This window comes from Rhipicephalus sanguineus, chromosome 2 (assembly GCF_013339695.2).
Source record: "Rhipicephalus sanguineus isolate Rsan-2018 chromosome 2, BIME_Rsan_1.4, whole genome shotgun sequence".
Taxonomy (NCBI): Eukaryota; Metazoa; Arthropoda; class Arachnida; order Ixodida; family Ixodidae; genus Rhipicephalus; species Rhipicephalus sanguineus.
The window spans coordinates 124,008,090-124,031,710 of record NC_051177.1 but is presented as its reverse complement, the minus strand read 5'-3'; the positions used below and the strand labels follow the sequence as shown (position 1 = coordinate 124,031,710).

The following is a 23,621-nucleotide window of genomic DNA, read 5'->3' as shown; positions in this document are numbered from 1 at the left end:
AGTAATTTCACGCCTTCCGCACGCCACCCGTGCACTGCTTCCGGATTATTCACCTGACGTTAGCTCTGAATTGAACACTACATACATCGACATGTCACAGAGAGCAAATCATGCCGCTACTGCAGTTCTTCAGAAACGTTGGTTGGCCTCAGTGACTGATTATAGTCCTCTCCTCCTGTGTGCGTGAAGCGCCCACTACCTCCGTGCTCTTATCTTTCTTGGTGTCCCCATACCTCACCTGTAGGGCATAGGGTAGCAAACTATGCACCTGTATGGTCAACCTCCTTACCTTCCCACTTATTGATTTCTTTCTCGCGAAACCATACATGCGGTCCGCCAAAGCTATCGCGTTAAAGGACTACCTAATGTACGAGAGGACGGGAGCAGAAAGGTTGAAGGCAGAGAAGTTAACCAGAAAAGCGTGTGGTTGGATTTCAACGCTGGGGAAATGGGAAATAGAAAGGTGAGAGATGCGTGCGTGCGTGCGTGCGTGCGTGCGTGTGTGTGTGTGTGTGTGTGTGTGTGTGTGTGTGTGTGTGTGTGTTTGTGTGTGTGAGAGAGAGAGAGAAAGAAAGAGTGACAATTTGCGGTGTATTAGAGCACTCGCGAAACTGGACCACTTAGTCAATGGCGTTCACGCAGGCAAGTAATGCGCGACTAAATCAATATGAATAAGTTCAAACGACTAGCAGCCGAAGACGTGGACACGTCCACTTGCGTGCGCGTACGAGAGTGCGCGTGCCCTTGGCGCCCGCAGCGAAGCCAGGTTAAAGACCCTTTCAAGGGTGACCCGCACGCCCTCTCTGCTTTAATGGCAGCGGCACGCACTACACATATATAATATCGTCCTCTGAGAATGAACTGGCCGACTACCGAATGCGGTTTTGAAAATATGTATACACTTCCTCGCCCCTGCTGTTCTCGCAGCACGAAGTTGCCTAGGGCGAAGACGGTGGACTCCATGGGCGCTGCTGTCGCCGCGTGAGCTCGTCTCCCCTTCATTGCTCACACACACGCGTGCAGTAAGCGCGGAGCGCAATTGAGGAGACACGGCGGAAACGGGGTACAAAGCTCGCCGCCGCCGCTGCCGCTCATCGGCTGGAGACCACCCATGCGGACATATGCGATCGCATATGCCACGCGTGAGCGCACGAAAAGACGACATGGCGGCACATATAGCTAATCGAGTGCGAACCGTTAGCGCGATCGGCACTCCGCGAGCGATCACCATATTCGCCCTTAGCGCGTGTATGTTGCATAGTGTGCAACGTGCGTATACGTCTTCAATACGCACAGCTTGCACGAGTCGTAGTTACATGCAGCACAATCGAAGCTGGATCGATGGCAGCATGCAAAAAGATGTTTGAGCGCCATTCACCATCATGCGAAGCACCCACATCCAGGGGCGTACGGCGTCACGGGACTTGTAGGCTCAGGGGACGTAAAGGTCCAGTGGACGTATGCACAGCTTGAAAGTACATAAAAAGGACGTACTTTACAGGTTCAATACGTTGTTTGGATAATTGACAAAGACCCGTTTGTAGCAGGAAACCACAAGGAAATAGATACGGATTTCTCAGAAAGGAAAGCTTCTTATTTGAAGAAAAATGCGTCCTGGTCCAGGGATCGAACCCGGGACCAATGCCTTTCCGGGCGGTCGCTCCACTAGTTGAGCTAACCAGGATTCTAGCAGTTGGCAGCACGAGGGCGAATTAGTCAACAATTCGAAGCAAAGCACACTGTTTGCGAACGCACGTGCCCATTCCCTCTATGTTTACCCCCTTACTGCACGAAACTAAAGAGAGAACTGAGGGCGAGTCTACGTAAAGTGGACACATGCATTCCATGCGCGAGTGCGTGCGAAGCGCCGTGCGGCCGCGCCGTGCCTCGATTAACACCCGGCGGGGGGTCTCGGCGCCACTTCATCCGTCCACACCAAGCTCTTGGTCCTCTTCGTGAAGGATGACCCACTCCTTTTCCACTGCCTGGGCACCATGCCGGCATCCTTCAGGGCGCCGGCTTCATTTCTATTTATTTACTTTATAAAGTATCCTTGCGCTAAGTTCTAAAAGTTCCCCGTGAGTATACTTACACACGGGGTGGCGACAACAAGGCGCCTGGCTGAGAATGAAGCAGCAACAGCAGGAGCTGTTGCAGTCACCGTCGACAATTTCGCGAGGAGGAGTAAAGGAAGGGCCTAGGTATGGAAATGAACGTATGCTAAAGAAAGGTAAGCAAAAAAAAAAAATGGCCCAGAACCGTACTGTAGAAGCAGCAGACTGTTGAGACGCCATTCGGAGAAAAGGAGTGGAAGAGCAGAAGAGATACGGGTGCGCCGCGTTCTTCTCGGAATTCTGGCGCAAGGTTGTTTGCCCGGACCTTGCCCTTGCTTCAGTTCTTGGACAAACGAGAAGGAAAACGAATGAGCGCGGCAGTGAACGTATGCGGGCCTCTCGTAACGCTTGGAGCAGATAACCGGTGGTCTATTATCATAGAGAAGAAAACAGAATGGATACGAGATGAAATACAAGTGCGATTCTGGAGCAGCCATTAGATGTATTGGGGAGACAACGATAGTCACGGGGATTGGCTAGGCATGGGTTGGAGTAGAACAGGGGATAATAGAAGGACACGGGGTTAGATTTATTGCGATGCAGTTAACTTGATTTCTTAACGATCACGCTATAGTTAAGTCAACGTAAAAAGAAGACTCCCCGTTTGTGAGAGTTTAGACAGTCGTGCTAAAACGAGAGGATCAAATAACGCTGCGTGAATTGGCAAGGTGGGAACTCGATGCATTTCGATACGCTGCCTCATGTAGTGTGTGCGCGATAACTGCAGAAAAGTCGATCTTTGTGTGCTCGATATTGACACGGGGCATGCGGTGGCGACGAAGTATATACCGAAGCACTAAAGCGGGGTCGCTACTTGAGATGCCCTTTCCGATGCTAATGCCTTTGCGCTGTTTTCGCGCTTCAGCTGCGGTCAGCGCGACGGCCCTTCCACGTTATCAGCGGGATCAGCAGGCATGAGCTGTAGATGATAAGACTAGCACGTGTAGGATCGAGCATCCAAACACATGCAGCAGCCCAGAACGAGAGAACAAAATGAAAAAAAAAAAGAAACGGGGAAAGGGATCCAACTATATTCATTGGTGCGAACCTGTGGGCCCATAATATAAAGCAACACTTAATTTGTAAAGGAGTATTCACACTTGCGACTTGCCCCGGTCGCGCGACCATTTCCGACTGGCGACTAAAAAAGGCGACTCAAGGCGGGTGATGTTCACACCTGCGTGCGACTTATACCCATAGCCACATGGAATTCACGTCTTCTCGCACGTCGCTCGCATTGCCATTGCCATTGCCCCGTAAAATAAGCTGACGCCCTGCCCCTGAGAATCTGATTGGTTCAGAAGCTTGTGCCTGCAGTTGCGCGACTGAGCCAAGACAGTCGCTTTGCGGCTAACTTGGTCGCGCGACCTGTGCTATAGTCGCATGTGTGAACGAGCCTTAGAGGTAACAGAGAGACCGGTCGTCGCGATTTTCAAGTTTCGTCCCGCAGATCACAAGACTGTCCGCAGCTGATGCATGCCTCATCATCCGACAGCTCTGAAATGTGTATACCTCTCAAAGCTACCATGCGGATTCGCGTGTATGTGTGTGCAATCTGAAGGGCCGCCCCGACACCGAATTTTCAACAGCATCCAGGACTCTTTGCCATCCAGCAAAGCGCGTGTTTTGAGCGAGACTTATAACGGGATAAAGATGCGCATAATTCTGTCGAAGTATAGTAATAATAACTGTTCGGGTTTAACGTCTCAAAACCACGATATGATTATGAGGGGCGCCGTAGTGAAGGGCTCCGGAAATTTTTGTCTGTCGAAGTATAGTCACCGCGAAAACGTACAGAAACTTCATGCGGAGCAGTATACTGTCCCTATACAGCAATAATTTGTCTCCGAGTATGGCCGCCGCCATATTTGCTTTCTTGGACGTTGCGTAATGCTGCCAGCCGCGATGTGGCAATTCACTCAAGCAAAAAGTCCGCTATAACACATCGCTTCCAAAGCTGACCTTGTCGCGACGTTCCGTCGCCTTTGTTAGAATAGTCCACAAAAATGAGACGTCGATAACAAGCATCCTCCCTCTATTCTTGGAAAGGATTGTCCCATAAATACATGCAGTGAGCGATGGCCTTATTTGGAGCCAAAAATATAGAAGAGCAACGCAATGCACAGGACATAGAGCGAAGGTATATAACCCAAATGCAGCGCTGACCTACGATCATCTATAAACTTAGTAGCGCTTCATACAAATGCGAGGAAGCTAAGATTTATAGGGTAACAAACAAAGCAGAAACGCAATGTGCAATAAAACCAGCCAGCAAGAAGCAGAGATTACCTCGACGGAGACTGCAGATTCGTTCGAAACTAAGCCTGTATCTATAGAGTATACCATATGCAAGGCGTGCGCGTTCACCCGAGTGATCGCTCTTAATTACCTCGCCACAAAGTCGGAAACGTGTTCTCCCATGCCACGTACACAACGGCCGCCCGTTTTTGGTGCGAAACAAAGAAACAAAAACACAAATGCGTTTTTCCGTAACGCATCGGCGCCCCCAGCGGGCGCTGCCCATCTGTCTTGCAAAATTTAGAGCACGCCGCAGTGTGCTGTAGCCTTTATATAACTAACTCTATATATCCAGAAAAACCCAGACACGTTGTTCCAATTTTTCTTGATGTAGAAATGTGAGCATTACAGGGTCAAAAACGTGTGCATGCTTAGGTAAGAGGGTCGATTTACGTGATAGTGACTGGTGTCTTCTTTTCGGCAATGTTGGGCTTCACTTTAGTCTACTTACGTCACCAGTGCAGGGGCTTTTTTCCCGACTGGTGTCCCCTTTCGGAAATATCATTTTCGCCAATTTGATTGCGTAATCATGCCGTTGGAACGATGTCCATCAATTTAGTTAGGCTACTTGCTGCACCTTACGTCGCAGACCATTCACTTTATTCGCATGTCTAGTTTCTTTTACAAATAACTACTAATAATGATACAAAGGATGAAGACAGGAAACTAAGGGTTCAGATTCATATGTGTGAACCTGCACGCAGTAGTTAAGATAACCTGATAATTTGGTTTATATAGGCGACGTCACGCGCGCTGACCTATTAAGGAATGTAAACTCGAGGCCATGCCCAATCCTATATACCACAAAGAAAAAAGAACGAAAAATCAAGTGCGAAGCGCCAGGTCTCGACGGGCAGTGAGTTCGTTCACCTTTTCTTTTTCATCTCAGCCCGGTTCACGGCGGGATACTCTCTTCCCGATTATTCGCACCACTGCCCAGTAGATCGCGAAAGCGTTAAAAACGATTACCACATCGTGCGTCGCCGTTCGGATGAAACGCTCGAGCCGCATCAATGACTCGGTAATCCCGTACCGACGTATGTAGAAGGCTGCAGGCCCTCCACCGTTCTGCCAAGAGCAACAAGACGCAACTGAACTAAACGAAACACAAAAATTAGGGCAAAAACACAAACCGCTGGACTCCGAAAAGTCGAGACGCTGCCACGCGGTACTCCCGACAACTTAACGCTACGCTTTTTGTCTTCTACAGAGACGGCCTCGTGACGACTGCGTCAGCGGCGCGGAGTGTGCTGCTGCTGCTCTTCGTATCTTTATCGCGCTAGGAGCGCGGCGTGTGGCAGTAGCAACAAGCAGCTGCAGCAGCGTCTCGTCCGTCGGCGATCTCGAACCAAGGCTAATTCCCCGAGAGAGAGCGCGTAGCGTACTCCTTTGGATAGAGGGAGAGGGGACAGCTAGAGCGGCGTGGCTGACGGCCTTTGCTGCCGCCGACTGCCTTCTAGGCGGCAGCAATGGCTTCGCCGGCGGCCGAGAACGTGTTTGGCGGCGGCGGCGGCCGCGGTCGTAGCGCCGCTGACAGGTCGGACCGCTTCACTAACGGCACGCCACACGGCCTCTCCTCTTCTTCTTCAAGGCACTACCGCTTGGGGCGACCGATCGTAGCAGCACCAGGAGGAGGAGGAGGAGGTGCTTCGGCCATGACCTACCGCAGGGGAGCCAAGGACGATGGCTGCTGCAGCGTCGGATTCCTCAAGTGCCTGCTGCACACCTTCAACTTCATCTTCCTGGTGAGTGCACGGAACCCGTCAATGCACGCTTGCCGAGGCATGGGAAGCGTGCGCATGCGCATATGCATGCGTGCGCGGTGTTAGTCGAGTTAAACACGTGCATGTCTGATTCTTTCTCAGAGCAGGAGTCTAGGGACAAGAGGCTTGCCGGAAAAGCCTAATTCGTTCCTAAGTTGTACGTGCGAACGAAAAGCACTGCAAAGATCACTGTAAGGAGTTCATACTGTCAACAGATCTTCGTTACAGTTATAGCAAATGCGATGATCGTAGTCGAACAGGCAGAACTGGGTTGTGGGCTTGCACGGCACAGGGCAGAATACAACAGCCAGCCCAGCGATCGGGCGTTGTGTCTCTGTTCTCGTCATTACAATGGCGCAGTCGACAATGACGCAGTCGACAGGAGATGAAAATAGGCTTTTCTAGCGGGAGCTCTGGAACGCACGCTTACGCTTTAGAGAGTACTTCAGTATCGTCGCAGGCCGCGCTGGAAAGACACAGCCGTTCACGTTGTTGTAAACCTGGCTCTTTCGCTTGAGAATGCGTGTACGTGTTGCACACATAAGGTACTGACTTCGTAGAACAATCAGGAGAAAGGACGTGAAAGACGACGCAGCTGTCAAAGCGTTTTCTGCGCCGCGCATCTATAAAGAGAGAAACGGCTAAAAGTCATTCCTTGTTCAGCTGTTAGCGACTTCCGTACGCTGTGTTCATCATCGGCTGGACCTTTTTTCAACAAGTGGACGAGGGCTCGCCTGCTAACACAAACGCGTCGAGGATTGAAATCGGTAGCGCCTTTTCGTTCAGTAATCCTGTGACGTCTAATGTGATGTAAAAGCGCTGTCTCATAGTCAAGACGAGTCCAATCATCAACCAACGCCCGGTCGGCGCTCCTTGATTATATTCTTTTGCTATTCTCTTATATTTCGCCTCTTCATGTTTTCACGATGTCCGCCTCGGTGGTGCAGTGGTTACGGTATTCGGCTGCTGACCCGTGAGTCGCGGGTTCGATCCAGGCCTTCATCGCCTTCATCGACATGCGACGCCTTCATCGTCGCATGTCGATGAAGGCGAAATGCTAGGCCCGTGTACTGTGCGATGTCAGTGCACGTTAAAGAGCTCAAGATGGTCGGTGACATTAGCGAGTTCTCAGGCGTCACCTCTCGCCTGCTCTGCATGAACTAATAGTTCAGGTTTGCGGGGCCGGGTGAAAAGACTCTCTTAACGAGGTCTTTCCTATGCTCTCTTCGTGTGAATTTACAGGCCCAGCTTCCCATTGTGCTAGTACCCAGACATGACGGCAAAGATGACGTTAGTGAACCATGTTATCAAACACACTTCGCTTTACGTTTTTACCGGATCATCACTTGCTGATTCGCCGTCGCTCAAGGCGAGCCTGTCGCTCTGTCACGCTTCTTGCTTATACGCAGCTTCTGAGCCTGCTAGTACTCGAAGATCGCGACCGTGATGACGTCACTGAAAAACTAGCCGTCTTTTATTCGTGCACACAGTTTCATCATATACGTCCCACTTGTTTCCCAGTCATTCTATTTTCTTCCGTCACCCACAATGCCTAGCCACTGAGTTGCATTGATATCAATACTGCCTTAATTGCTTAGTATACGCGTCCTGCTCTTTCTCTGCGCGTGTAACTCTTCTTGTAAACACACATAAACGACGCCGAAAATCGGCTTCACATTTGTTCATGTAAAACGTTGGTATGATCTTACCCCTACACGGACTCGGTTAGGGGTTAAAAAGTACACTAGCAGATAGATGTCGTAGTGACGCGAAGACATCAGCTGTTAGTGCATACGAAATGTTATTACGAACACCGCGACTCGACGTTAGACGGGGCGAAATGGTCCCGCAGCTACAATGGGTTCAAGGTGAGAGAGATATCAACATATTCCCAACAGCCACGAGATGCCTCGTGTAAGCGTCGGGCAAAATGGCCTTGACTGTCGCCGCCCCACGAGGCAGCATGTAAAGCTGTCATCAGGCGCAACCGGAGATGAGGCGCCCATGGTATCACGAGACGGCTCTGAAAACGATGCGTTTGGAAATGCAGTCTAATGAAGCAAAAGCTGCCGGCGGCGGCTCCTCCTTCGGTAAAATATCAACAACAAAAAAGGGGAATATAGCAAAAACAAACAAGCAAACGGCATTACACAAGCCGTGCGCAGATGTGCCGCGTACACGAAGCGCTCCCCCCCCCTTCGCGCATAATTAAGTCGTTGCGAGGCCGCGCAACTCGTCGCTCTGCGGAGCCGTACGTCTTGTGCGCGTACTACATAACGTATGAACGCAGTCGCTCAAGCAAGCAGCCGTTCATTCGCACGCCCATCGAGAAACGTGGGGAGTCGTCGCTCAGCTTGAGACCGACGAGAATCGGCAACGGCGGCATCAACAACAACGGAGCGAGCGTTGCGTTCTGCCGCTTGATTGAAAACAGGACCACGCGTGCGCGAGTTGGAGAACGAGAGGAAGAAAGGGGAGGGAAGGGGCACCTGTAGCGGCAGATGCGAATGGCAGGAGTTGCAGCAGGTACTCCATGCAGATAGACGCGCCCGAGATGACGTCGCGTCGGCGTTCATCAAGCGAGTGACAGCAGCCGACCGGCGGTACACGGCGAACGCAGTGCTGCTCCGCCAACGTGTGTGCACTGTGGAGAGGCCGTCGTGCAGGCAATGACGCGGAGAAGACTACTGCGTGGGTGCACCCATCCCTCTCCTTCCATCAGAAGAACGCATGAACCCCCTTCGGGCACTTGTCTCCGACACTGAAATGGCATTTCCCTCTTTCTCTCTTCTTCGTGGGCTTCTTCGAAGACAAAAGCCATCGGGCGTCTTCGAGGAAGCAGAGAGAGAGAGAGAAGTACAAATGCGGCAGGTGATTATTCACGCGTCAAGACGGCGGGACGCCGCAAACGCGCGGGTCAACGGACCCTTCCGCCGGCTGCGCACTCAGCGCAACCTGCGCCGCGCGCGGCTTCTTTCCGAGTACGCGCGCGACGACGCTCACTTTCATTCTCCTCACCGAACCGTAAAGCTCCTGGCGAACGATTTCTCCTGCCTTCTAGATTCCATCAACTTTCTGCCCGTTAGTTGCTTTTCTTCTTAAGCATTCTGAAGACGGTCCCGAAAGAATGACGCAGTCCCCACACCGAAGCTGGTATCACGTGTCGTCGTGCTACTTCGATTGCTAAATCTGCCGTGCTTACATTTGAAACAGTCAGAGAGGACGCGACTTCGCACTCACTCACTCACTCACTCACTCACTCACTCACTCACTCACTCACTCACTCACTCACTCACTCACTCACTCACTCACTCACTCACTCACTCACTCACTCACTCACTCACTCACTCACTCACTCACTCACTCACTCACTCACTCACTCACTCACTCACTCACTCACTCACTCACTCACTCACTCACTCACTCACTCACTCACTCACTCACTCACGGACGCACGCACGCTAAATCACACGCTCGAAGAAAGAAGGCAGTCATGCATGATGCGTCAGTTATCCAAGCAGTAATGCATTGATGACAACTAAAAGTAGCATTGCCCTATATAATGCCAGTGTGACCCAACATCGAGCTTACATTGACCTCCAGTGACGCCACATGGACTGATAGCTTTCTGCGCCACCTGTACTGCTAGCACACCTTTCATCAACAACCTGCATCCCTCTCTCCCTTCTTTTTCCTCCTCCTTTTCGTTCCACCTCTACACTCGCAGTTCGTTTAACCCGTACATTTCGTTCAGCGTAAAACTGGCTTGACAGCGCGACGCGTCACTTCGGCGCACACGCACTCGCGACACCCTCGAACAAGACACGTATATACCCACCCATACCAACGCGTGTGCATCCGGTCGTAAAAGTGCGTCAACGCGCCACGGCTCGTTTGCACGTCGGCACTGGTGCGGACTTCTTAAAACGACCACGTCACCGTGCAGCTGCTGCAGACATGCACTGCAACGAAGTCATAGCCGTCGAAAAGAGTTCGGCACCTATGCAAGGTGTTTCAGCTCACCTGCGCCTATAGTCAAAAAAGAAAAAGAAACAAAATGAGAAAAAAGCGCTACGCGTGTCAAATTGGCCCAGTATTGTACTGAGCCGCATGCAGCACGTCATATTTTCTCAATCCGCCAAGCTGGGTAATTAACAAATATTGCTTAATTGCCTTTTAATTAGTAACTCTAGTGAAAAATCTTCGGTGCAATATGTAGCGCTTTTTCCGAAACATCGGAATATTTCATCCATGTCAACATAACTGCCAATCCGATAAGCTGGGTAATTAACAAGGATTGCTTAATAAACCTTTAAAATAGCGACTGTAACGAAAAATATTCAATAGAAAAATTGTAGCGCTTGTTCAGCAACGTGGATTATTTCCTCTAAGCTAAGGTAGCTGCCCTGTTTAATTTTTTTTTTCCAGCTTTTCTTCAGAGTGAGCGAAATTAAAAAGTATACTTGGAGCAAGTTATCTGAAACACCATGAATAACTGCTGTTATGTGGTGTACTCGCGACGCTTTGTTTGCGCGCCGTCTCAAAACGGGTTGCGCCGATGTATTGCCTCATTGCGACAATTACTGATCAGCTTTATTCAAGGACGTCGGTCGGTTCGAGTCGCGAATGTCTCGCGAGGTGTATTTTTTTTTTCACCTTCCTTTTTTTTCCGATAAGTTCAGAACAAGTATTGCCTTCCAAAGCAACAACTTTCACATATCATGGTTAAGAAAATAGCTCGGCGTGTAAGTAAAGGCTCTAATAAAAAAAAACTAATATAAGAAGGCATAGGAAGCATCGTAGACATTTTCATAAGCCCGTCACCGATGTTCTTACCTGTTCTTTATGCAGTAAATCTACAGGTCCGGCTTGCTTGTTTAATTTTGAGCTCATTGTTCGTTCTTATGATCTGTTTGCATCGCTCGCGTTGACGCCGCCGACCTGGAAGGCCGCCGGACGCCGCTGACGGTCAATTTTCACGTTTGATGAGCCATATAAGGCTTTCGCCTTAATAATCTCACAAGTGAGAAGGTTTGCTGTGAATCCAGTAAACGAAGTTCCTGTTCCAGTCACTGCCTATGTGTGACGTGCCTGGGACAATCGAACAGCAGGTGATACACGTCCTAGTCGTCGTGGCCGCATGTCGTAGATGACACCATAACCCGCGGGCCACTCCCATCTTAGTGTTCGGTGCCGTCCGCAAGGCGGCCTTCAGCTGCTGCACAGTGTGGCCCACAGAGCGCGCATCATGCCGGTTGTGACGTCCTATCCTTCCGCGCCGGTTTTCCGCTGTCTGCTGTAAGATCCGTACCCGGAGGGAAGGCTACTCATCGTTCGCTGAAACACTCGACTTCTCGTGGGTTTCCCACAGAAGTATACTCAGCATTGCTGCGGGCAAACGGGCGTCGAGATGGCGCATAAGTCGCAAACGAGTATCTGCATGAATTCGCGGAAGTTAGCGTGACGTTTTGCTCCGCAGCGTGCTTGCAAGTGTGGGTATATATGCGCGACACAAGCACGCCACAAGCGCTCTTGTAAAAGATCAAAAGCTTTAAAGAAATACAGAATGTTACGCAACGATCCGGACATTGACAAATGCGGGGCTCTGTACAGCGATCAAAATGACAATTGGGTAAAACGCTGGCGCGCGTGGCGCTTCATTCATCTTGGTTGCGACTTATATATACGTTGTAGACAAGCATTATACCATTTACCTCCGTCAAAATACGACGCAAATATAAATAAAACCCTACAAGCCATTTAAGACTACAATAAAAGGTAAGGCGTGTTAACTTTCGCTTATAAACAGAACGAAAGTTCAGGAGGAGGTGAACACATTCGTAGTCATTCATGAGATCGAGCGGAGTCGCCGCGTAGGGACTACCGGCTGAACCGCGCCTATAGTGTGGATTGCTTGTTCTCGGGGCCTATAGCACGATCTCGGGGCGAATAGGGCTGACTGAAAAAGAAGATTCAACCCCCCCCCCTCCGCCCTTCTTCACTGCAGGGCAGCCAACTGGACTCAGCGTGCTTTGGTTAGCCTTCCTGCTGTTGTCTTATCGATTCCTTCTTCCTCTTCAGTGCGTAAAAAGTTATTGAAGTTATTAATGCGTTGCCCTCATTTCCTTTCGCTTTCTCTGTATGCTCTTGGTAACCTGTAATCAATATTAAGCGTAAGGACTGCATCGTGAGAAGGCTTGTGGAACTTAATGAAATGCATCGAACTCCTCAGGTTCTACTTTATCATCATTATTTTTATTCACAGTGATCACGTTGGTCGTATGCAATTAGCATAGCTTCATTCGATCGGCCTGCCTAAACCCGTGTCGATAAACGTGACCCGCATCGCGTAATCAGTAAGGTTCTATACGACGCCGTCGCCGAGGCTGCGAAGCACGTCTGCATGTCTTGCGCAACGAGCATGCGATCCTGGAGGAATCCACGCCTCGAAGGGCAGCGCAGCGCGCACAAACACGCTCGCATGCCCCGAGGTCTCAAATTTCTCGCAACTCTCGCGTGCGTGCGTTTGTTCGTAACAGCGAGCGCGTCATTCTCATACGCGCACCCCGCCCCGTGACCCCGATTCGACCTCGGCTCTGCCTGTGATCTCCTTGGGGCGCTTTGCTTTTCTAGCGAGTCAAGAGAACCGCGGTGACCGAGATGAAGCACCCGCGTGCACCAGAAACAAACACAGTCCTCCCTTTGTGAAAAGGAGAGCTGAAATAGGAGATTATAATTAAAAGAAATATTGCTCGAAAAGTGTTTTTTTCTATTACTTTCGAAGTTGGCATCACCCTCTTGACGCCCGGCTCGCTTTGTTTTGACTCGAGGCTCCCTTTCCCACCCCTTCTTCTCTCTTCGTGCAATTTCTCGAGCGCCGCTTTCTCGCTTTCTAAACATTCCAAGGACGTCAGATGGGGTACATATCTGCGCATATATCGGCGTACAACAGTCACGCGATGCGTATGCCTAGTTCCCTTCTGGGTCAGTTTGCTTCTAGCACAAGCAAACGTATCGCGTGGCTTCTAGTGTTGTTGTAACCCTGGTAGGGATAAACAAAGAAACCAAGTAAAGAGTTCACCTTGTTTGAACAGCGTGGTCTGTTTTCAGCATTCCGTTTCTATTCCCGTTTCACTTCTTCAATTCTTTAGATCGTAGTCCTCTGGGTCAACAAGACAGACACGTTAGAAATTTAAGAGACGATGCACTCCTGGTGTGTGGAGCGTGGGAGTAAAAGAAAGGGGGGGGGGAGGGGTCAAATGTGCGCTATCCTTCCCCCACCCCTCCGCCCTGGCCACATAACTTGGCTTCTCAAATTAAGAGCTGCATTTTGTTTTAACCATGTAATTACATTACTGTGAAGGACCACGCGCAAAGACGCGTCCGAATTTTGAACGACAATAACATATTTGTTTTTTTTTATGCAGCCCTGAATGTGCACGGTTCACTGTATAGTGCCCCTCCCCCTCCCTCCCCTGCGGAAGGGCTAGCCTTTCACTAGATGACCCACCTTTTACTCAGGTTTTGGTTTTGGCAAATCTTGCCAGGTAGTACAGGTTAGGACAGGTAGTAACCGCAGAGCCGATCCACGAGAGTGAAATAACTAGAAGAATAAGAATGGGATGGGGCTCATTCGGCAAGCATTACCAAATCATGAATAGTAGTCTACCACTATCCCTCAAGAGGAAGGTATGTAACAGCTGCATCTTACCGGTACTTACCTACGGAGCAGAAACCTGGAGACTTACAAAGAGGGTTCAACTTAAATTGAGGACGACGCAGCGAGCGATGGAAAGGAAAGTGATAGGTACGTGTAACCTTAAGAGACAGGAAGAGAGCAGAGTGGGTCAGGGAACAAACGGGGGTTAAGGATATCATAGTTGAAATTAAGAAGAAGAAATGGATATGGGCCGGGCACGTAGCACGTCGGCGGGATAGCCGGTGGTCATTAAGGGTAACTGACTGGATTCCAAGAGATGGCAAACGCGTGAGGGGGAGACAGAAAATTAGGTGGGTAGATGAGATTAAGAGGTTTGCAGGTATAACGTGGCAGCAGAAAGCACAGGACCCGGTTGATTGGCGGAACATGGGAGAGGCCTTTGCCCTGCAGTGGGCGTAGACAGGCTGATGGTGATGATGAATCTTGCCAGCATTCGCGCTAAGAAGGCTGACTATTCCTGCGTTGCATATTTTACAAGCCCAACTCAATTTATACCGTTCAAAAAGCGTTCCGACAACTGAGAGGGAAGTGTCAGCAGTCAAACTACTCAGCTTTAAATATTCCCGCTGCAACGGTGTGCGTTGAATGACGCACGAATATCGACTCAGTTTGTTCTTATATACTTCTACCGAATCTTAATCGGTTAGATAATCGCTGATTCCTTGTTCTGAGCTACAGCAGCCGTCATTAAGGGTCTTCAAGGTCTAGCTATATAAATGTTAGATACGCGCGGTCGTCTGTGCAGCCTTTAACAGCTTCGTTTATATAGAGTCGGTTGTTCCTTCATGGGCACGTTTTGCCGTTAGGCAGTCATTAGGAGCACCTCGCGTTTCGGCCTGTAAACAGTGAGCGCATCTCCCAAGCTGATCTGCAAGGTCAGCCCGAGGAATGCCGGCGATCGTTCGAATGATCGTTGACCTTAATAGTGCGCCCACCTAATTACGACGGACAACGGTTGCGCTCACTTAATTAGTGCGCTTGCACTCCGCGCACAGATCTTTACTACATTTTGCGCTGCACGCGCGCTTGCACTGTGCTTCGACCGGGTAATTAAAAGACCCGCCGCTCATTGCGGAGAGCGGAAGTTGGTTTCACGCAGGCAACCATGGCACGATCTCGACCGCGACCTATTTTCGTTTCTCTCCGCGAGGTTATGCGAACGCTGACGTTGACCTCTCTGGCCCGCGTGGCTGTTTAATTAGGTTCAATTTCGTGTCTCGGTTAACTGCGTGGCTGCATTAATTAATCTTCACATCGCGACCGAACGCTCCAGTCATAATGACTAGGCGCTCCGATCGTCCTCGCATATTTCCTTAATATTGTTCCTGGGAAACTTAGGCTCGATTTACTATGTTAAGAGGGATCGGCCCTCAGCGGCTGCTGGGGCGGCTCCAGAGGGGGGAGGGGTGTTGCCTTTTCGCAGTGAAACCTATTGCCGCTCCAGCCCCCCCCCCCCCCTCCCCCCGCACACACCTTTTTCCATGTGCTTGTTAAAGAACCCCAGATGGCAGAAATTAATACGGAGTCCCCCATTACGGTGCACCTCATAATCATACCGTGGGTTTGGCACATGAGGCCACAGAACTTAATATTTAATATTCTCCACGATTCCGGAGCCCTAGAAATATTACCAACACAAGGACCTGAAAGGAACGGACAGGCTGGAGGAAAACTGGCTGGAGCTGAAGCTCCAGCCTGTTTTCTTGTTTAGTCGTAGCTGCATCGCACCCAGGCGGTCTTTGAAATATTCAGACATGGCCGTACGTTAACAGAGCTCGGATTATTGGTTAGTTTACAGGTCTACAACATCTTAGTGGATTACGCCGCAAGCACCGCGTATCGGGGAAGCTTCTGGAGGAGCTCTCGAACCTGGCAGAGCCACGCTTGAGCTACTATTTTCGAACCCATCGCAGCCGCTCGCACCCGCTTCTGCGATGGTACACCTATACGTACGTGTATACGCAGGCTATGGAAGTTCGAGAGGGAGAAAAGAAAAATTCAAGGCGAGGAATAAAGCGGCGGAAAGGCAGCAGCTTCCAAGATAAACAGAGGCAGCAGGAGCGTCGGCGGTATGGGAGATGCCACCAACGGCATTTCCAAAAATAAAACCAGTCCACAAGGCCTTTCGCGCCCCCCACGCCCCGCTGTGTTGTAGTATGCAGCAAAATCTAGCTATAGAACGAACTTGAGCTTTGGGGATGGGGCTGGCGTGATGTTGAAAGAAGGCGCATATGCGTTTCAATCGTCGAAAACGTGAAACGGCGTGTCTACGTATATCCGGAATGTGTAACACACTACGTTACGCACCCATAGTCTTGGGACCTTGATGTATATTGAGCATCGTGTGCACAGCCTGTAGTGGTTCCGAAGCGCGTCGACAGAAGGCGTCCGTCGCACGGCCTCGGCCGAAGGTGCCAGCTGCTTGTGCCGAGGGTCTCGGCGTGGTCGTCGTTACCTACATGATGTGCAGAACACTCGCACCGAGTCGGGAGGTCACAATGTTTGAGGGCGACGGAAACGTGCTTGAAAGATGGAAGGTGGCGCCGCAGGTCGTGGCGCAGGCGTCAGTTGTCTGCATTTCGAGCAGGGCCATAACTAAGGGGGGGTTGAGGGGGTTCGACACCCCCCGAAATCTTTTCATACTTGAACTTTTCGGGTGACACTAAAATACATGCACGCCCTCACGGCGACCACCAGTTGCCAAAGTTAGCCGTTCTACACACAAACGCTCCCTGAAAAGATTTCCTGGGTACGGCCCTGATTTCGAGACGCCGTTTACCGGAAGCCGTGATGTGCAAAGGGGGGCATGCACTATACATGTGTGCTTCATAATCTGTAGGCCTCTCTGAAAAGTCTTAATTCCCCAAAGGCGCGCGTATAAAGACATTGGAAATTCTCAATCGCCGCTAGAGCGAACGTGGGAAAAAAAAAAAAAAAATGACTGAACGCGCTTAGAGTGGCGCCATAGGAGCAAAAATTCGGGAGCGCAGTGTCCTATCGGAAAATAGACTTTGCGCCTGCTTGCCTATTTTCCTTCCTTTCTTTCCATCGCATCGCGCAATGCTCCCTCCTAACTGGTTCCTTCCTCCATGCCGGGAATTGGATCTTCACCCACGTGCTTAGCGCGACACTTCATTTGCAACAGGCAACAATGAAATGTGGCAACGTGAAATGACAAGTCACCCCGATATTAAAGATCAGATTGCCGTATCAGAAACGGCTGATCGTCGACGAGCCCACGATCGAGAGAGCATCAATGACTGAAAAGAACGGCGCATACCAATACGCATGAGAACGACGCACCTTCCGGGGCCGCAGTTGTGTACGCGCGCCGGCGCCGCGTTTCTTGCGCACGACGCCATCGAATTAAAATGCGCGGCAACAAATTACACATCAAGGAACTGCATTCCAAGCGCCCGCATCGTTCACACACAAGTCCAGCAGAGCACAAAAGCAGCGGCGCCTCAGTCCTGCTGTCAACAACCGGGAAGCATGAGCGGTTTCACGTGGCACGCTACAAAACAAGCGAGCGATCTGAGAAAAGCAGCCGCGTCAGTAGGCGACAGAAAGAGGAGGGAGGCGAATAGGAGTGGGGCAGAGGGGTCACTGAAAGGCGGCACGATAAAAAGGACGCGACGCTTCAACTTCAGGGGCACGTCGTCTCCGCCCGCGCAATTCTGGATGCCCAGGGAGAAGGACAACGGCGCAAGGAACAACCGCCGGTCAGTGCGGCGGCGGTCCCATTGTGTACGAGCCACGGCCGGACGCGGTGGGAAAATCAACGCGATCTCCACCGAGATCTGCGATGAAAGAGGAGGAGCGACGACCCCTAGTGCTTTTGCGAAAACGCAACCGCGACCGCCTGTCGCTTAGAAAGGTGTGTGTGTGTGTGTGTGTGTGTGTGTGTGTGTGTGTGTGTGTGTGTGTGTGTGTGTGTGTGTGTGTGTGTGTGTGTGTGTGTGTGTGTTCAGGGGGCGTCGCGCCCCCTCTGTTCTATTCTACTGGACCACCCGCCCCCCCCTGGCGAGAGGGTGAAGCGATGCGCGCGCAAACGGGCCGCCTGGCCTCTCGCTATGAATGTCGAGGCGAACGTAAAAAAAAACGCCGTGAAGGCGTCGACGAACCGCGGCGAAACGGCGGTGTGAGGTTACGTCGGGTTGACGACTAGTTATATGGCGCACCTATTTCTCTATTATTTACGCTCGTTTCTTTAACCTCTCTCTCTCTCTCTCTATCTCTCTTTGCGCTGGTTTGCTGTGCGCGTGGGAAGCGCGTCCGAGCCAAGATGAACGAGATACACGAAACAATTTATGCTTGTCCGTTAGTTGTGCATTCTAGAAGCGCCTTGCTTCCTGGCTGTACGCGCCGTAACCTGCCGAATGTGCGCGGTTAGGCTGCGTAGTCGGTAAAGCTTTTGTCTCGGAGCAAAACACGGCGACGTCGCCTCATTCTGCCATTCGCTTTATACCATCGCGTTTTCTCATACAATGGGAATTCCCAAGGCTCTCAATATATGCAAAAAAGAAAAGCAGCGCTATAAAACGGGACGAAACGAAATAACTCAGTCCACTGCGCTTCTTTCGTTTCGTCCCGTATTATAGCGCCGTTTTTCGCATATAATCATGAACCAACCACCCCAAGTGCGCACCCTTCTGCTGTCAATATACACAAACTGTTCGAAGGGACGCTTGGTGCGGAAGTTGGCTTGTGGTAATGTGCGCGTTCGAATCCCGCGGCCGCGGCGGTCGCATTTCGATGGCGGCGAAGTGCTACAGGCCAGTGCACTGTGCGATATCGTTGCACGTTAAAGAACCCCAGGTGTTCTAAATTACCCGGGGCTCTCCAGCGCGGCGTCTCTCATAGCCCGAGTCGTTTTGGGACGTTAAGACCCCATACATAAACCGAGTTGGCTCATGAAGCCTAAGTTCTCATAAAGCACAACAGTGCTTGAGGAATATGAGATGGGAAACCAGTTCCTTCTAGGTAGTAGAAACGATTACTCGTATCTGTGGACGCGAATTTGACGTCTTGCCATATGTAACAAGTGGCTTTCCCCATGACCTTCTGGTCTTATAGAACGCTTTAATGGCACGACCAATATGTACCAATAGCTATAACAGCTTTTCGAAAGGGATTCGGTACTCTCATTCTCATTGCTTTATACAGGGCGCACGATAAGTTTGCATGTCGGCGAGGGTCATTTCAGAAGTTGACTAACGGACGACAATTTCTAAAGCGCTATACTGTTTCTTTTACACGTGGAGGGACTGAACGCGTTCGCTTAAATATCCGCGTATGCCGCAGGGCAAACTGTCAGAATTAAATCAGTCACGTGGAAAATAGTCGCACGTACGCGCTCGCGGGTGGTATTCGAGCTTTCTACCACTGGGACCTAGGGAGCTTATTTATTTTTAAGCACGGAATTAGCTCGTACTATAAATAGGGCAAATTGGAGATCACTGCGAGAGACCCTCGTCCTGTAAACTCTAAAATAAAAGAAAAAAGGGACTTTTTTTTTCTAGAATGCAGTGGGCATCAAATAAGCTGAGAAATGATGACGATGTCGATCCCATAGGGTACTATGTATGTGCTCCCGAGAAGGTAGCTCCATCGCCTCTTCGCACCAAGGCCTTGCAACTTTTCATTTGTTTGTATCTCGGCTGCTATAAAAACATTTTTAAATATTCTTGCGGGAGAGCGTTCCTCAGAGAGTAGGGCGTAGAGTTATCACACATACAAAGCCGCGCCTGTAAATGAAGAAATGAAGAAATAAGATAGATACAAAAGGCTCGCGGAGTGTCGACGCTATCGCGATGGTCGACAAGCTTTTGAACAACAACGTGTAAACATAAAGGAAAATAAAATACTAAGATATCGGGCCGCTGGCTGACGAAGAATTCGCATTTCGCAAGCCGGGCGTGTCGTGTATACCTGCCTTATCGGTATACGGAGGCGACAGGGCCCCGTATAAACATGCATGCTCAAGCATTGGCGCTGCGGCGATGTGGATCGCTATTTAAACAAACTGCGTAGCTTGCCACTTCTTCGTGCCTGTAAATAGACCTTGCGTGTACAGCTCTCTATACGGTATGTAGGCAGCGCTTGCGTCGAAATGCATGTTTCGTGATGTAGACTCTTAATAATTACCAATAATACCAATCAACGCGAAGGACGACCGAGCGTTTAATCTATGCATTTTGTTAAGTTCAGTACGCATTATCTCTGTACGCTAAAGGTGGCCGGTTTGTCGACCGATCGAAGAGTCCACGACGATTTCATGTCTGCGAGACGGTGGTTTCAGGGGGCAGGTTTGTAGCGCCTTCTCTGCATACGGGTGTCGCAAGTTCGACATTGCCTACGTGTGTGCATTGAGTGCTGTCTGCGCGATTGTTTTATCGCTTTACACCGCGCTTTGGTGTGCGCTCAACGACCCTAATCTATGGGAAACGAACTTTTTCCGTATACGGCAAAGGCGAAACTGAAGAAGACCTTTGCGCGGCAACACGGACGTTGCATGCTATCGTCACAGGTAACGCGTCTGAATAGTTGCTTTGTGCTTTATAGCAAATGAATAAACTTTATTATCGAGACCAAGCTGCCGATGGTCGGGGGTGGGCGGCACTTCATTCCAGGTAGCCGTGAGCTTTTGCTGATTTCACCAGCTGTGGCTTGCAACTTAAAAAAAAAAAAAGCTGATGTTATGTATATCACACATTCAGCTGCAAGGGACGACGTCTACGAGGATGCGACCCCTTGCGACGTGTTCGCATCTGACATTAATGTGTTATCATTAGGAGGGGTAAAATAAAGAAGAAAAAATAAAGTGTACACTAGTTTGCCAAAGACTTGCCTGTGAGAAGACTACCGTATTCACTCGCTTAATACCAGGACGGACTAATGCTGGCTGGCACTGTCTAATGCTTCCTCTTGGTTAACGTAGACTGCGAATGTTATTGAAAGTAAATGGATGCAATTAAAGCTAATGCTAACATATTGCTCTAACATTTACCGCTAACTTGTCACTGCATTTTGAAATAAGCAAACACGTATATATATATAGCTGTCGCGACAACTTGATCGCAACTTGATCACGTTTCCGCATTGGTCCTCTCGCCTTTCACAGCTGCTGCTCGTTTCTCCTTGACAGTGCACGCTAACGGACATGCGTGTCTTAACCACTAATACCCGACGTAACTGTAATACTACATATGAGGATTAACCTTCCAAACCCGTGTAAGTGACCACACATGCAGGGTGCCCCAGCTAATTCTAGCCAGAGATTAAAAATATGCCGACGCACTCTATGACGAAGCGTCCAAACGCATGTTGCTGACTATTCTATGGAGTAAGTCGCACTGTTTTATGGGTTATGCTTAATTGATTACTAGGCATGATTGATTAACCAACTTTTGAAGCAACGAAGCTGGACAAGAAGTTGCAATGAGAAAGTTCTAGGTCGGTTTGCAAAACGTCCGACTACAGACAGTTTCTAATTTCTATCTATTACGTAGTGCTTTTGTGCCTACTACAGATGCCCGTGACGTTTTGTGCTTATCTGATTGTTTAGCGCTGTAACAAAGAAGACCGGTATTTCCGCTTTAATTTTTTACTGTACAGCGTAGAACTATAGGGGCCAACCACTGTGCACGGCGCTTCTCGCAGACAAGCGAAATACCTGTTTGCGCTTATTTAGAGTTTTAAACACACAGGTAAGCGCTGCACACAAACGCAAAGAAGAAGCGGTCTACTTGTGTATTTGAGACGACTTTTCCATTTGTTCCTGGCCAGATTCTGCTGCGACGCGCCATTTTTCAGTTTGACGAAACAGCGGTGGCATTTCCTGCGCGTCCGGCGCGCTGTTTCGGTACCGCCTCATTCAGAGTCGGGGCCTTGAATCACGATGATTAATATCTGAAATTACGTGCGTTTCTTTTTTCTTCTTTTTATTGGTGGGTGAGGGGGGGGGTCTAGAAAAAAAATTGGGTGTCATAAATTTTCACGAACTAATTTTCTATACAAACAACTGCCCTAATGTTAATAACTAAAAAGTTAACAAGCGAGTTTTTCTTAATTAATCACTTCAATTCAACTTTAGGTGCGGCAAAGTATGTCCGCATCGACGTATGGAGTTCATGTGCCAATACGACAGGCGCATGACTGTCTTAGCATTTCTATATAAAAAAATCTATATTTTCAAAAAAAAAAAGAAAAGAACACCCTGTATATCGGAAAGTCACTGAATCGACATTGAATTAATAAAACGTTGATGTTGTAGCAAAGGATAGACTACATTATACGCAGAAGACTGTGTAGACGGGACGAAACGAAAGAAAGACAACAGCGCAGTGGTCGGTGTTCTTTCGTTTCTTGCCGTTTTATCGCAGTGACTATTCTGTGGTCCAGACCACAGAATAGAGTGCAGCTTTATTCTGTGGACCACACAATAAACTTGCGCGCTGCGGGGTGTGCAGAAATGTTCTGTAGCCCAAGCAGCCCACCTCTCTTGACGACGGTTTCTGCGCAGCAGACCACAGAATAGAGTCCCAATCTATCCTGTGGACCAGACCACAGGGTAAACTGCAGCTTTGTTTGTGAACTAGACCACAAAATTTCGTGGACCACACCAATGAGCGCACCAGACATCGCTGTAGCCCAAACAGCCCACCTCTCTTGACGACGGGTTTCTCTCACAAATTGGTAGGGTTTATTCTGTGGTCTAATTCAGAGAATAAGCACTGCGCTCTCTTCTCTTGACGACAGCTTCTCTCGCGAATCGCAATTTTCGCTCGCAGCTTTGTGAATATAAGTCCGGACCAAGGAGGCCATTTCCGGGCATAGTACGCGAGATGGAAGACGCTTATGCGTGAAAGGTTCGAAATACGAAGGCGAAGCCCACCTTTGGCATGCTTGCTGGTCTGACATGCCAAAGCAGGTAAACTTGTCCTCAATTGAAGCAGCAAAAAGAAGGCGTACAATAACAAATGACAGCGGTTCTAAAAAATTCTGGACCTGATGATCTATCGAGTACGGAACACTTAAGTCACTTTAACCACAGTACATTTGTGTCATGCAAAAAGAAAATGTGCACTAAGATCTGCACGGGAGACTCAAATTTTGAGCAATCCCCCCGATTGTGCGAACACAGTCACAGATATCCACTCAACGCCACCGCGAGAAGGGAAATATATATATATATATATATATATATATATATATATATATATATATATATATATATATATATATATATATATATATATATATATATATATTATATGTATAACGACAAAGGGCGACACCTCTCGCGTCAGGACACACTTCAGTCACTTTCACTGCAGTGCACTAATGTCGTGCAAAAAAAAAGCACTGAGATTGGCGAGGGGCTACTTTAGCTGTTTCTGAAAAGTTTTCAGACGTTGATGATCATACAAGTACTCGTAATTATACGGCGCGTGAAAGTGTATCTAATTAAGTGACAAAGTGTGCTGTGTCCAGTGACAACTAGTAGGTTCTCGCCAATCTTATTGCACTTTTCTTTTTGCTTGACACAGGTGTACTGCGGCGAAAGTGGCTTAAGCGTTGCATACTCGATGGATCAAGGCCAGAAAACTTTATACACGCTGTCATTTGTTATTGTTTTCTTTTCGTGGTGGCGTTAGCGTTCTTTTACGGGTGATTTATGGCCGCGCCCGTTCAGAAGGATTGCTCAAAATTCGAGTCTCCCAT

At 49.4% G+C, this 23,621-nt stretch overlaps 1 protein-coding gene across 2 annotated transcripts in view; it reads left to right on the top strand.

Annotated features, from left to right (window-relative positions):
• The window catches only part of LOC119383622 (CD151 antigen), a 60,943-nt gene that overhangs the window by 11,827 nt on the left and 25,495 nt on the right, over positions 1-23,621 (top strand). The window contains exon 2 of one of the 2 annotated variants that reach the window (XM_037651881.2): positions 6,004-6,157. In XM_037651881.2, coding sequence (XP_037507809.1) covers positions 6,068-6,157 — 90 coding nt within the window. In that variant the 5' untranslated portion in view covers positions 6,004-6,067. Of the gene's footprint in view, positions 1-5,744; positions 6,158-23,621 lie in introns of those variants that run through there. The other variant, XM_037651880.2, reaches the window with a different exon arrangement.